At 46.5% G+C, this 12,017-nt stretch overlaps 1 protein-coding gene across 3 annotated transcripts in view; it reads right to left on the bottom strand.

Moving 5' to 3' along the window:
- TMEM243 (transmembrane protein 243, mitochondrial) overlaps positions 1–10,458 on the bottom strand; it is a 28,717-nt gene extending 18,259 nt beyond the window's left edge. The window contains exons 1-2 of one of the 3 annotated variants that reach the window (XM_011996052.1): positions 10,327–10,458; positions 9,412–9,705 (exon numbers count right to left, since the gene is read on the bottom strand). In XM_011996052.1, coding sequence (XP_011851442.1) covers positions 9,412–9,489 — 78 coding nt within the window. In that variant the 5' untranslated portion in view covers positions 9,490–9,705; positions 10,327–10,458. Of the gene's footprint in view, positions 1–9,411; positions 9,726–10,326 lie in introns of those variants that run through there. The other 2 variants (XM_011996051.1, XM_011996053.1) reach the window with 2 other exon arrangements.
- Positions 10,459–12,017: the final 1,559 nt, after the last annotated feature.

Below are 12,017 nucleotides of genomic sequence, written 5' to 3'. Positions count from 1 at the left end.
GGGGAGAAGAGGGGGAGCGCGTGGGGAGAAGAGGGGGAGCGCGAGAGGGGGAGCGCGAGAGGGGGAGCGCGGGCACAGGCACCCGTGGGCACGTGGGAGAGCAAGTGCAGGAGCGCCCGAAAGCCAGCGCGCATGAGCAGGGAACTGCCACACACGTTTAAACCATTTGATCTCAGGAGAACTCGCTCATGAGACAGCATTGCGGGATGGTGCTAAACCATTAGAAATTGCCCCCATGACCCGATCACCTCCCTCCCAGCCCCTCAACATGTGGAGATTACAATTTGACATGAGATTTGGGTAAGGACACAGCCAAACCTTATCATTCAGCCCGTGGGCCCTCTGAAACCTCATGTCCTCCTCACATTTCAAAACCAATCATGCCTTCCCAACAGTCCCCCCAAAGTCTTAACTCACTCCAGCATTAACCTAAAAGTCTAAGTCCAAAGTCTCATCTGAGACAAGGCAAGTCCCTTCCACCTATGAGCCTGTAAAATCAAAAACAAGTTAGTTACTTCCAAGATACAATGGGGGTACAGGCATTGGGTAAACAGACCCATTCCGAAAGGGAGAAATCAGCCAAAACGAAGGGGCTACTGGTCCCATACAAGTCTAAAACCCAGTAGGGCAGTCATTAAATCTTAAAGCTCCAAAATAACCTCCTTTGGCTCTGTGTCTCACATCTAGGCTGCACTAATGCAAGGATTGGGCTCCTAAGGCCTTGAGCAGGTCCACCCCTGTGGTTCTGCAGAGTACAGCCCCCAAAGCTGCTTTCACAGGCTGGAGTTGAGTGTCTGTGGCTTTTCCAGGCTTACAGTGCAATGCATGAGGGCTCCCCCTTGCAGCAGACTTCTGGACATCCAAGTATTTCCATACATCCTCTGAAATCTAGGCAGAGGCTCCCAAACTCTTGCCTCTGTGCACCCACAGACCCAACACCACATGGAAGCCACTAAGGTTTGGGGCTTGCACCCTCTTAAACAACAGCTCAAGGTATATCTTGGCCCCTTTTAGCCACAGCTGGAGCTGGAACAACTGTGACTCAGGGCACTGGGGCCCAGGACCTGACCCACAAAACCATTTTTCCCTCACAGGCCTCTGGGCCTGTAGCATGGGGGTTGCTGTGAAGATCTCTGAAATTCCCTGGAGACTTTTCCCCATTGTCTTAGCTATTAACATTCAGCTCCTCAACTGCATCTCCTTAGAGGGCCAGAGAAATAGCAGCCCGACCCTCAGTTTGGTCTAGGAACAACACCTCCTGGCACTCAATCCCATTTTATACTCATTGCTTACCCTCCCCTACCCATGCTTTCCTCAGGTCATTGAAGACAGTGATTATCTTCTCCTGGGATGGGAAAGAGCAAGGCAACACATTCAGCATGTATTAAATGCCCAAAGGGTGCTACTTCCTACCATTGTTTACCTGGACTGAGTGATTCAGGCCCTTGAGCCACATCCTACAATTTTGCCTCCAAAGTTCTGCGTTTCTCAAGCAAACTTAAGGGTCCCAACACCATAAATAAAAGTTTGATTCTCAGAAATGACTTTGCTTCTCTTCTTCCAAATCACAGCAGACAACTACTCGCCATGAAAGCTGTGGAAGTGGCCTAGTCAGAAGCCTTAGGGGCCAGGAAAAAACATACTGAGAGGATGCAAAATGTGGGAGAAGGTTTATTTTGAGACCAGCTGAATAAAGAAACCTAAGGTCCTGTGTCCAGGGATTTAATTTGGGTCCCTCAGAGCAGCATGGCTCTGCCTGTACAGGAGCTTCCTCTCGTACTGTCACTGGAGACAACCAGAGGTACAGCAGCCACACAGGCGGAAAACAAGGAGACATTTTGTCTCACTGGCTAAACCTAGGACGCAGTGAATTACGACCCGTATGTTCTGAGACTTCCCAAAGCAACACCAGACTTTGAACAGTGCCAAGAGCACGGGAGGTGCAAGAGAAAGCATTTATGAGAATTCAGGCACACCCACCCTTTACAACTTTTACACTCGATTCTCTCCCAAACGCATGACTTCCACTGCTACATGTGGACCTGTATTTAAGTTACAACTTTTAAGCCTTAGTTTTCATATTTGTACAACGTCTACCATGTAGGGTTGTAATGAGGATTGGAGGAGAATACATAGCCCCTACAAGAGAGTATCTGGCATTCAGTAGAGGGTCAGTAAATGGCAGCTAATACAGTATTTGCACTATTTATACTATGTCTAAGGGGGAATCTTACCAATAAGAGATCAGACTCCTCAGAGCTGAGAGACAGCTGAGCTGGCCTAACACCCTGGCCCCAATTTCTATGGCAGCCCCAGTTTCAAATGCATTCCACCATTCTCACAGGGACACTGAGGTTTATCCACCCACATGTCTCTCCAGCAACTCAGAAACTATGGTCACTATACCCACACACAGCCTATGAGCCAACCATAAGAAAAAAGTGACTCAATTCAGTAAGCACAGGATATTACCAAAGACCAGCAAAAATCACATCCAGAGAAAACTCAGTAGACCATCAGCTTCCGAGAGGCCACACCTCAGTTTAAGTTTTGTTAATACGTTGTATTTACCACTGGCCTCTGCTATATACAGCTTAGCAGAAAGAAAAAGAGAAAAATGACTAATTGTATGACAGCTTGAAGCACCACTTCCTGTTTTGATATCTAGCATATCCAGGTTCCTAACCACTCCCTGCCTTCTACTGTGAGCTCAGAATGTCCCAAGAATGTAGGTTACTTTTTGATAATGCTAAATTCTCACTTTGCTTAAAACTTAATATACATGAAATCAAGAACTTGGTAAGCCATTGTCCCTAGGGCTAAAAAGTCTACAAAAATGAGGAAACTGGCACCTACCATTTAAGAAGAGCTTATTCTCTAGTTAGGAGGCAAGACCTACATGAGTGCCTCACAGCACGAGAAGTAAGTGCCAGGGGGCATCTTTGACAGCCAGGCTCACAGAAGGAAAGTGAGAAGAGACTGGATTACAAGGAAGGTTCTAAAGTGGGGAATCAGGCTGAGCAGAATTCAGATATTTAGAGAAGAGAGGACACAGCAGAAAGGAGAACGGCATTTGTGAAGAGCAAGGAGGCAGCTAAAGGAAAGGGATCCATGGAGAGGCATTAGCCTGGACTGGGCTTACACAGAGCAAAGGTAAGGCCAGTGCATCTCAACCCTTTCTATGCACCAGCATCCCGAGGACCTTCCAGAAATACCAGTGCCTGTGCCCCACACCCAGAGATTCCAGTCCACTGGTCTAGGGGTGGAAGAGAGAAAACCACATAGAGTACTAAAGAAAAAGTGATGGCATTTATTTTTCCTAATTACTTTTCTAGCACACACAAAAAAAGGCAAAGTTGTTTTGACAGGCTGAATGAGAAGAGAGGAGATAACTGTTTCACCTTTGGGTGACTAACCCTCCTTTGAGAGAAATAGCTGCTTGGATGATCAACTAGAAGCTCTGTCTAGAGGAAATACACTAAAGCCTGCACTCCTCAGAGAATAGCATTGGTAGCTCTAAGACAGAGGAAGGGGCTGCTGGCACAGACCCAGCTATCTTAATCATAGCTTTATTATTTTTCTCTTCTTTCCATTTTTTAAAATTATTCTATTACCATCCCTACTGAGCCTTGTTCTTAAATAAGCAACAACAAAAATGGCATGAAGTGGCAACTCTAATCTTACATGATTATTTGCAGAGGCCAAATGCTCCAAGTTTGAATTGCTTGACTAACACTAATCATAAAAAGCCCTTGCTTTTCACCATTTTTGCTTGCTTTTTTTTTTATTGGGGGGAGGGGGATAAAGGAAGATACTTTTGTCTTTGGAACCAAAGATCTGAGTCTCAGAGCCCACTAACTTGCCCCCTCCACAGAGGGCCTCCCTCTCACTATGGTATCTGCTGAGGAATTCAGTGTATGTACCTTCTCCCCAAATCATTGATTTTATATATCACATCCAAGAAGGAATAAAGGAGCAGGAACTGTCACCACCCTTCTTAGAGGATGAATCACTTATTTTGTAATCAGTGACCACCCATAGAGTGGGCTGATCTAGAAACTGGTTTGCACTACATGGCACCAAGTGGACAGTGTTCATCCTTTTCCCATTTGCCCTAGCTATAGGATGCTGCTTTGCTTTCTCCAGAGAGAACATTCTCTCCCTCTCCTCCTAGGTTCACCAGTCTAGACTGACTGAAACTGATTTCAGATGATTCCACAGCCAGCTAACAAGTCGAGATCAAGACTCACAAGCCCTCAGAATAATTTAGTGCCCTTCTAACACTAGACAGTGGGAAAGACTGTCCAAACTGTGTGTTGTACTAAAGCAAACTTTTAAAGGTAGTCGTGGGCAGAAGAGGGAAGAAAATCTCCAGGTTTCAGTTTACCCTGGGGGACAGGATGGGAGGGAAAAGCAGAGGAAGGCGATTCACTGAACCATGTTTCCCAAAGTGTATTCTGTAGAAACTTATCTAGTGAATGCTCCTAGGGAGCCGGAGGCAAGAACTGGGTAAGGCATTGTACTAGGGTTAAAGAGGCCACGCCACCTACACTGTTTAGGAGGTACTACTCACGTACCCTCACCAACTAGAGTCACAATGAAAACTGGCATATTAAAGCTTCCAAAGTCCCACAATAAAGAAAAATGTTTCACAAACTTGGCTATGGAACCACCATAACTAACATTTCAGCTGCTTTAAAACTAAGCTGTCTGAAATGGTTGCGTATCCCTTATCCAAAATGTTTGGGACCAGAAGCTTCTCTGATTTCAGAATTTTTTTCGGGCTTTGGAATATTTACATATACATAATGAGATCTTGGGTGGGACACAAGTCTAAGCACAAAATTTGTTTCATATACATCTTATACACATAGCCTGGAAGACAAGTTTTATACAATATCTTTAAAAATTTTGTGCATGAAATAAAGTTTGTGTTAAGTACTTTTGTGTGGAAATTCCCACTTGTAGCATCAAGTCAGTGCTCAAAAAGTTTTGGATTTTGGAGCATTTCGGATTTTGGATTTGGGACATCAGCCTGTACTAGCCACACGTGGTTACTGAGCATCTGAAACACAGCTAGTGTGAATTCAGATGGGCTGTTAATATAAAATACATACTGGATTTCAAAGACTTCATACAAAAAAATTGCAAAAGTATCTGTTTGTTTTTTGTTTGAGATAGTCTCGTTCTGTCACCCAGGCTGGAGTTCAGTGGTGCGAGCCTGCAGCTAGGACCACAGGTGGGTGCCACCACACCCAGCTAATTTTTTTTGTGTGTGTGACAGGATCTCATTTTGTTGGCCAGGCTGGTTTCAAAAGCCTGGGCTCAAGTGATTCTCCCACCTCAGCCTCCCAAAGTGATGGGATATACAGGTCTGAGCCACCGTGTCTAGTTAAATGTTAATATTGATTATATGTTGAAATGATAGTATTAATATTTTGGAAATAAGGGGTTACATAAAATTATTAATATTTCACTTGATACTTTTTCATATGGCTACTAAGAAATGTAAATTACATATATGGCTGCTCACATAATATTTCTACTGGATAGCACTCTTTTAGAAAATGCTAAGCCATAACACAGGCTTGGAAACTTCAGATATTTCTTATCATCTTGGTGTCTGTGCCATATTTTTCACCTGAAAGAGAAGTACTATGGCACAAAACTTGGGAATGGTTTAAAAAAGATGTAAAAAGCATCTGGGCATTCAAACTAGGATTCGTAAGATAGCCAACCTAACATGAAAATTCCATAGGTATCAAGGAATGAGGTCTATGTTTCTTACAAAAGATGAACACCTTTCCTTTTTTGTCAATAATCCCTAGGATGGGCACGATGGCTCACGCCTATAAACCCACCACTTTGAGAGGCCAAGTTGGGAGGATCGCCTGAGGCCACAAGTTTGAGACCAGCCTGAGCAATACAGGAAGCCCCATCTCTGCAACAAATTAAAGTTAGGGCCAGGCACAGTGGCTCACACCTGTAATCCCAGCACTTTGGGAAGCCGAGGCGGGCGGATCATGAGGTCAGGAGATGGAGATCATCTTGGCTAACATAATGAAACCCCGTCTCTACTAAAAATACAAAAAAATTAGCTGGGCGTGGTGGCAGATGCCTGTAGTCCCAGCTACTTGGGAGGCTGAGGCAGAAGAATGGTGTGAACCCGGGAGGCAGAGCTTGCAGTGAGCCAAGATTACACCACTGCACTCCAGCCTGGGCGACAGAGAGACACTCCATCTCAAAAAAAAAAATATATATATATATATATATAAGCCAGCCTTGGTAGAAGGCACCTATAGTCCCAGCTACTCAGAAGCTCAAGTGGGAAAATCACTTGAGCCCAGGAGGTCAGGACTGCAGTGAGCCATGGTCATGCCACTGCACTCCAATCTGAGTGACAAAGTGAGACCCTGCCTCAAAGACAAAAAAGAAATCCCTCAGATATTTATGGAACAATAGAGAACTGTTTCACTTTGCCCTTCTCTCCATGATTACACCTATAAAGCTATTCCTAAATAGGAATAACTTAGAATGAATAATTTTCATGCTAAAGATTGAATAAATCTGGGATTTCAGTAACCAAAATCACTATGTGCACCCGACATACATAAAGGCAAAAGTTCCGTCAGAGATTTCCCAAGAGGGTGCTGCTCAAGGCCAAATTAGTTATATATTAATAGTCATTGTTCTGTAATAGATCTCATTATCTCTCACTCACCTCAGGACTTGCGGCAAACTACTTCAACCCCTATTTTCTGTGAAAGGGCAACAGGTATGCAGATGTCTGGAGTGCTTTGAGAAGCAAAAACTGCCTAATTAAGTTACTACTGACCTCACTATTCAACTCATGAAAGGGAGTTGGTGAAGCATTACCAGAGGAAACTACTTGTATGACTGAACACAACCCCCTGAGGGTTCCACTTCCTTAGTTGTATAACAGAAAAAAGAACACCCATCTCACAAAGGAACTTGATGATTAAACAAGGGAAAGCTGAATGCCCACCATGTTGCCTGGCACTGAGGAAACAAAAACATATTCCAGACTTTTCTCTGCTCTTTGAGCTTCAGTTCTCTTTGCCTTAGAGTTTGCACCTAAAGTTGAGAGGCTATATGTATGTGTCAGTCCTCATAAAGCAAGTAAGATTACAAAATGCACAGGAAACCACCTGTCAGAGTAGGACAGGAACTGGGCTTTTATTCTTTCTCGATGTTCTCAGAAATGGTAGTTCACTAACAGCAAGTTTCCACTGTGTAGTGGCTATTTTGTCGTTTCCTGGCATGTAAAACAGCAAGCTGGAGACACCCACACACAAGAGCAAGTGATGGGTTTCTCAGTGTCCCCAGGACCCTGCTCTAGCAGTTGCTGTCCTCTGTGGAAATGGCTCCACTGTAATGAGTCCTATCCTTTCACTACTGAGGCTCCATTCCTGGGCCTTACCCTCCTCAGGCCCTCAAATCTTCATTTGCTGTGAACACATATGGAGGCCTCTCCTCTCTCAGATGTGGCATCTCCATTTATAAGATACATGTTTTCTTCCACCCTCAGACCAGGGATCTCTCTCCCTTCTACATTCTGTAGAATTTCTCTATGTCCAATCACCCTGTCAACTTCACAGAGGGAGCTAAAGGGAGAATTTTTGAGAGATCAAGAATTAATAAATATTAACTTTTTTCTCTGAATAGCTGCAGCTATTATTACAATGCCCTAAAGTTTCCTAAATAATCCCAGTGTGATATATTCTCATAGTAAGTATGCAATAAAAGATACATTTGGAAAAGTAAAGTTCTTGAATGGGTTTCAAATGGATCATGGGCAATAGGAAACTTAACTCACTGGATGTTTTCGCCCAAGCTGTTCAGAAAACATCAATATTTCTAACTGTCTGCATAAATGGCCAAGTCCACTACCAAGTCATCTACCTCTATAATTACAAGAGAGATGGGTTAAAAGAGGTCAGAGGTCTGGATCTCCCAGAACCCCAATCTATTGCTGAAGCATGTTGGGGAGGCACTCTTACCTCTTGGGAGAGGGGGGAAAATTTCCCATACAAAAGCAACCAGTTCTCGTCTGTACCCCCAACATGTCCCTGTCGTAGCACAGATCCAACCACATCTCATTTGCCTACATTTTTTTCCCCACCTGACAGGGCTCCTTGGCTCCCCAGGGCCAAGTACATAATGCTCAATAACGTTTGCCTAAGATGGAACATCTACTGGAGGAGATATGTGTCTCAAACCAGGAGCACTGTGGGCTGGGATTACACCAAGCCACAAGATCAACAAGGTGCATCTTCCTGGAGATCGAGTTTAAATTGCTTTCATATTACAACATTTTGAGAGCAGAACGTAAAATCCAAGTGGAGTTTAAAAAATAAAGCAGTCCTGTGGCAGCCTCATAGCTTCCAAATTCAGGGCTATTCCCTAGACTGCCAGGTGTACCAGTTCCCTATCCTGTCTGCTGGAGGGCTCCTGCCAAAACTAAAAAAACCGGAAGCTCTGGACTCCACATGTGCATTACCTTTCGAGAGCTGAAAGCACTTTACCAGAGGTCAAAGATCACCAATGCCACTGTTTTTTTTCCTTCTTTTAAGCCAGTCAAGTGAAGCAGGGAGATTGCAGAAGGAACAAAGAAATCTGTAACTGGCTATGATCAATTAGTTGTCAACACCACTGCACTGGGACCAGCCGACCAATGCCACTTTTAGGTGAAAAAATAAACCAGGCAGATCTTGCTCAAACTACTCAGAAAGTTAATGCTGACGATAGAAAAAGATCTCTCCTCAATTGTTGGCCCAGGACATCACATAATTAATCCTTTTTAAAAGGTGTTATACATTTTAAAGCCTAGAATAATGTACGATAGCCCGTTTGGGTTCAGGGACCCTTTGATCACTTCCTGGAATGCAGGCCATCATTCAAGAACCCCTCATCTCAAGCCTCTCCCCTTTCCTTGCTTGACTGCTTCACTGCTCAGCAATGAACCCTTAACAGTTCTATGTAAACAGGAATCATGAAGCACCCCTTCTCGGCTCTCTTAGGAAGCTTTGGGCACACACCTGAAGCCTCTGGAGGGTCAGTCCTCCTGCTGCAGGTGCAGCTGTACAACCACTAAATCAGCCTCCCCCCTCCGGAGGGGCTTCCGCACTCCCCAGAAGGGCTTCCAACAACCCCGACCTTTCTGAACTTTTCTCCACTCCAGCCTTCAACGCTCTTGGCCAACCACGTGTCCCAAAGCAGGCAACGACTGACTGGCCGGGCAAACATCTTGAGAGGGAAGCGGTATTGCAGAACCAGCTTCCTCCCTAACAGTGCTTTTAGGAGCAGCAGCAGGACCCAGCCAGGACTCGGCGGGAGGGCAGGCCGCAGACACACCCCCCATCCCAGTCTGGAAACACAATCCGCACTCACCTTGGCGGACGTCTCCCCAAACAGAGGTCTGTTGTCCAGGCCACTGGTGCCATAGGTCCTAGTAGCAAAGTCCTCCATTTTGGGGTTTCTTCACTTTCTCCAAGCCACTTAAAAGCAAGTCAGCATGACTTCCCGAGATCTCAAGTCCACGACAGCAAGCCTCCTCCTCACGGCTCCCGCATAGCCGAACCCGAGTGGTCAGGGAAGTGCTGGCGCCGGCAATGGGTGGGGGGCTCACACGCGGGGAACGCTGCCGCTCCGCCCCGGCCCCACGCACCTCCTCATCTTGAGCAGCTGCCGCAGGAAGTGAAAGGAAACAAACACTGCGTGGCGGACTCTCGGCGGGACGCCCCCGCCCGGGCAGCTCCCACTTCCTCAAATCTCGGCCTTCGGCGCCCCCGCGGCAGCGCCGCCCGTCGCTCGCCCCCGGCTGCGGTTAGCAAAGCAAATCGCAGTCCCCTCGCCCTGGGAGTGACTCCCAAGCCTCGCCCCCCATTTTTTACACAATAATTTCCCATGTTTTCCCAATTTTCTACAGTGAACACGTATTCCTTCATGTTCGAGGGAGAAAAAGTTTTCTTGGAAGAATGCATTGAGAATCCCTTTTCTAGCCCTCTGCTCCTCGCCCGCTACGTTCCCCAGCGGCGGGAGGAGTGAAGTTGTAGGAGCACAGCCCAGCGCTCCGCACACCCCTCCCGCAGGGCGGCGGGTTCAGGTCGCTGCTCGGGCCGAGCCAAGCAACTTGGATCCCCTCTCAGGTGTTGCTTCTACCCTACGGCCGGCGTGCTCCCCGCACCTCCCGCCGCTGCTCTCCCCGCGCTCTCTGCCAGAACCGCAGCAGGAGTACGGTCAGGGCACAGAGACAGGGAGAATCTCGGCTCGGCCCTGCCCAGATTGGCCCCGCACCCGCCAAACCTCGGCATCCCCTAGGCGCTCGCACACTGGGGGGCTCTGGCCGCGCCGGAGAGAGCGGGCCCTGGATCCACACCCCCGCCGGGATCCGGTGCCGCGGCCCGGGGACGCGGGCCAGATGCGTGGGGGAGGAATAGACCTTCCGCGCTGGCGGAGGACGGGCGCGCGGTCCGGGCGCAGCGCTGCGGAGCACCTCTCGGGTCCTTCTCGGGTCCCCCGACCCGGACCCGCGGCCTCCGTCGCAAGTCGGCCCGCCCAGGTCGCGTCACAACCGAGGCAGCCAATCCCGCGGGCCGAGGCGCCGCATTGGCTGCGGAGCTTTATTTCTAGAGGTGCCAGCTTAGTCCCCTTAGGGCGGCCAATCTCTGCGGCTGGACGTTTCTCAGCTCCTTAGCCCTTAGTAATTAGTGTCCACGCGATCCACGTGGGCAAAGCACATTTTTGCAGATAGCCTTGCACCTGGCTGAAAGCATCTTAAAAACAATCAACCTGCTTTAACCACCTCAGTCTTCGCTTAACAAGGACAGAATGGCAGTCAATGGTAATTTTGGTTTAGGGTTGTTTGCGTGTTTGCCTTGATTTGTTCTGTGACAGAGATCTTATGTGTTTACAGAAAGTCAGGAGGCAGTAGTGCTAGATACGTCTTTGACTTGTCCATCATGCCGCCGGTGATGGTGCTGACTAAGCACGTTTGCAGCTGTGGAGCCAGCGCTTCGCGTACCAATCTCGTCTTCCAGGTTTTAGGATATAGACAACTGGAGGTGGACAGGTCATTAAAAGTAACAACGTCACTCTGCATTTTGAATCATGTATAAATATTTGGAAACATACAACCACGCTGGATTCTCAGGGCACTATGTAGCGCCTAGATTGAAGAGAGCTCTGAAAACGTTTGTGTGCAGGGAGGGTCTGGGTTGGAACGTTGTACCCACACAACATTTAGAATCCAAGTCATGATTCCAGGCGTCCACTCAACAGTTTAGGGCACGGGATGGACTACAAACGATGTAGATACATAGATCTGGAATTTGCAACACTGAGTAGAATTAGTACGGTGCATATCTGACCTACAAGTTATATATTTTACAAATCATGTTTGTTTGCTCAAGACTTCCTGATAAAACAGCAATGCTACACAATCCTGCACCCAGTTATCTTAGAAGATTGAATGGCGGTACAAATAACTTTATTCACTCACATTTAGCCACGTTCAACAAAATACTTTTGAGAATCTACTATGTACCGGACAACAACCAGACGTGGTGATATAGTGATGAAGACACAGGCATAGTCATAGCCTTGAAGCTAGAGTGGAAAACAGAGATGCATAATTAGAATCTAGAGAAAAGAGATACGGTGGCTAAAAGCACAAGCTTTGAGGTTGATCATTTCTGCCTTCAAACCCTGATGCCACCATCAACAAGCTAGGTGACCTTAGACAAGTTATCTAACCTCTCTTGAGCCCCTTCATATGTAAAAAGTGAAGATCATAATAATAAGTGGAACTATAGTATCTATGTTCAACATTTTTTGAAAAAAGTAATAAAGAATATATGATACCAACAAATAAATATTCAAATAGTGGCTGTCATAAATGGTGACAAGTGCTGTGAACTGGACACAATGGAATGCTATGAGGATACATGGGAGGAAACCCAATAGCTTCAGGTGGCAGGGAAAGTTTTCTTGAGGAA

The sequence above is a fragment of the Mandrillus leucophaeus genome, unplaced genomic scaffold (genome assembly GCF_000951045.1).
Source record: "Mandrillus leucophaeus isolate KB7577 unplaced genomic scaffold, Mleu.le_1.0 Scaffold50, whole genome shotgun sequence".
Taxonomy (NCBI): Eukaryota; Metazoa; Chordata; class Mammalia; order Primates; family Cercopithecidae; genus Mandrillus; species Mandrillus leucophaeus.
The sequence above is the reverse complement of the archived record's forward strand: the minus strand, read 5'-3'. Positions and strand labels throughout refer to the sequence as shown.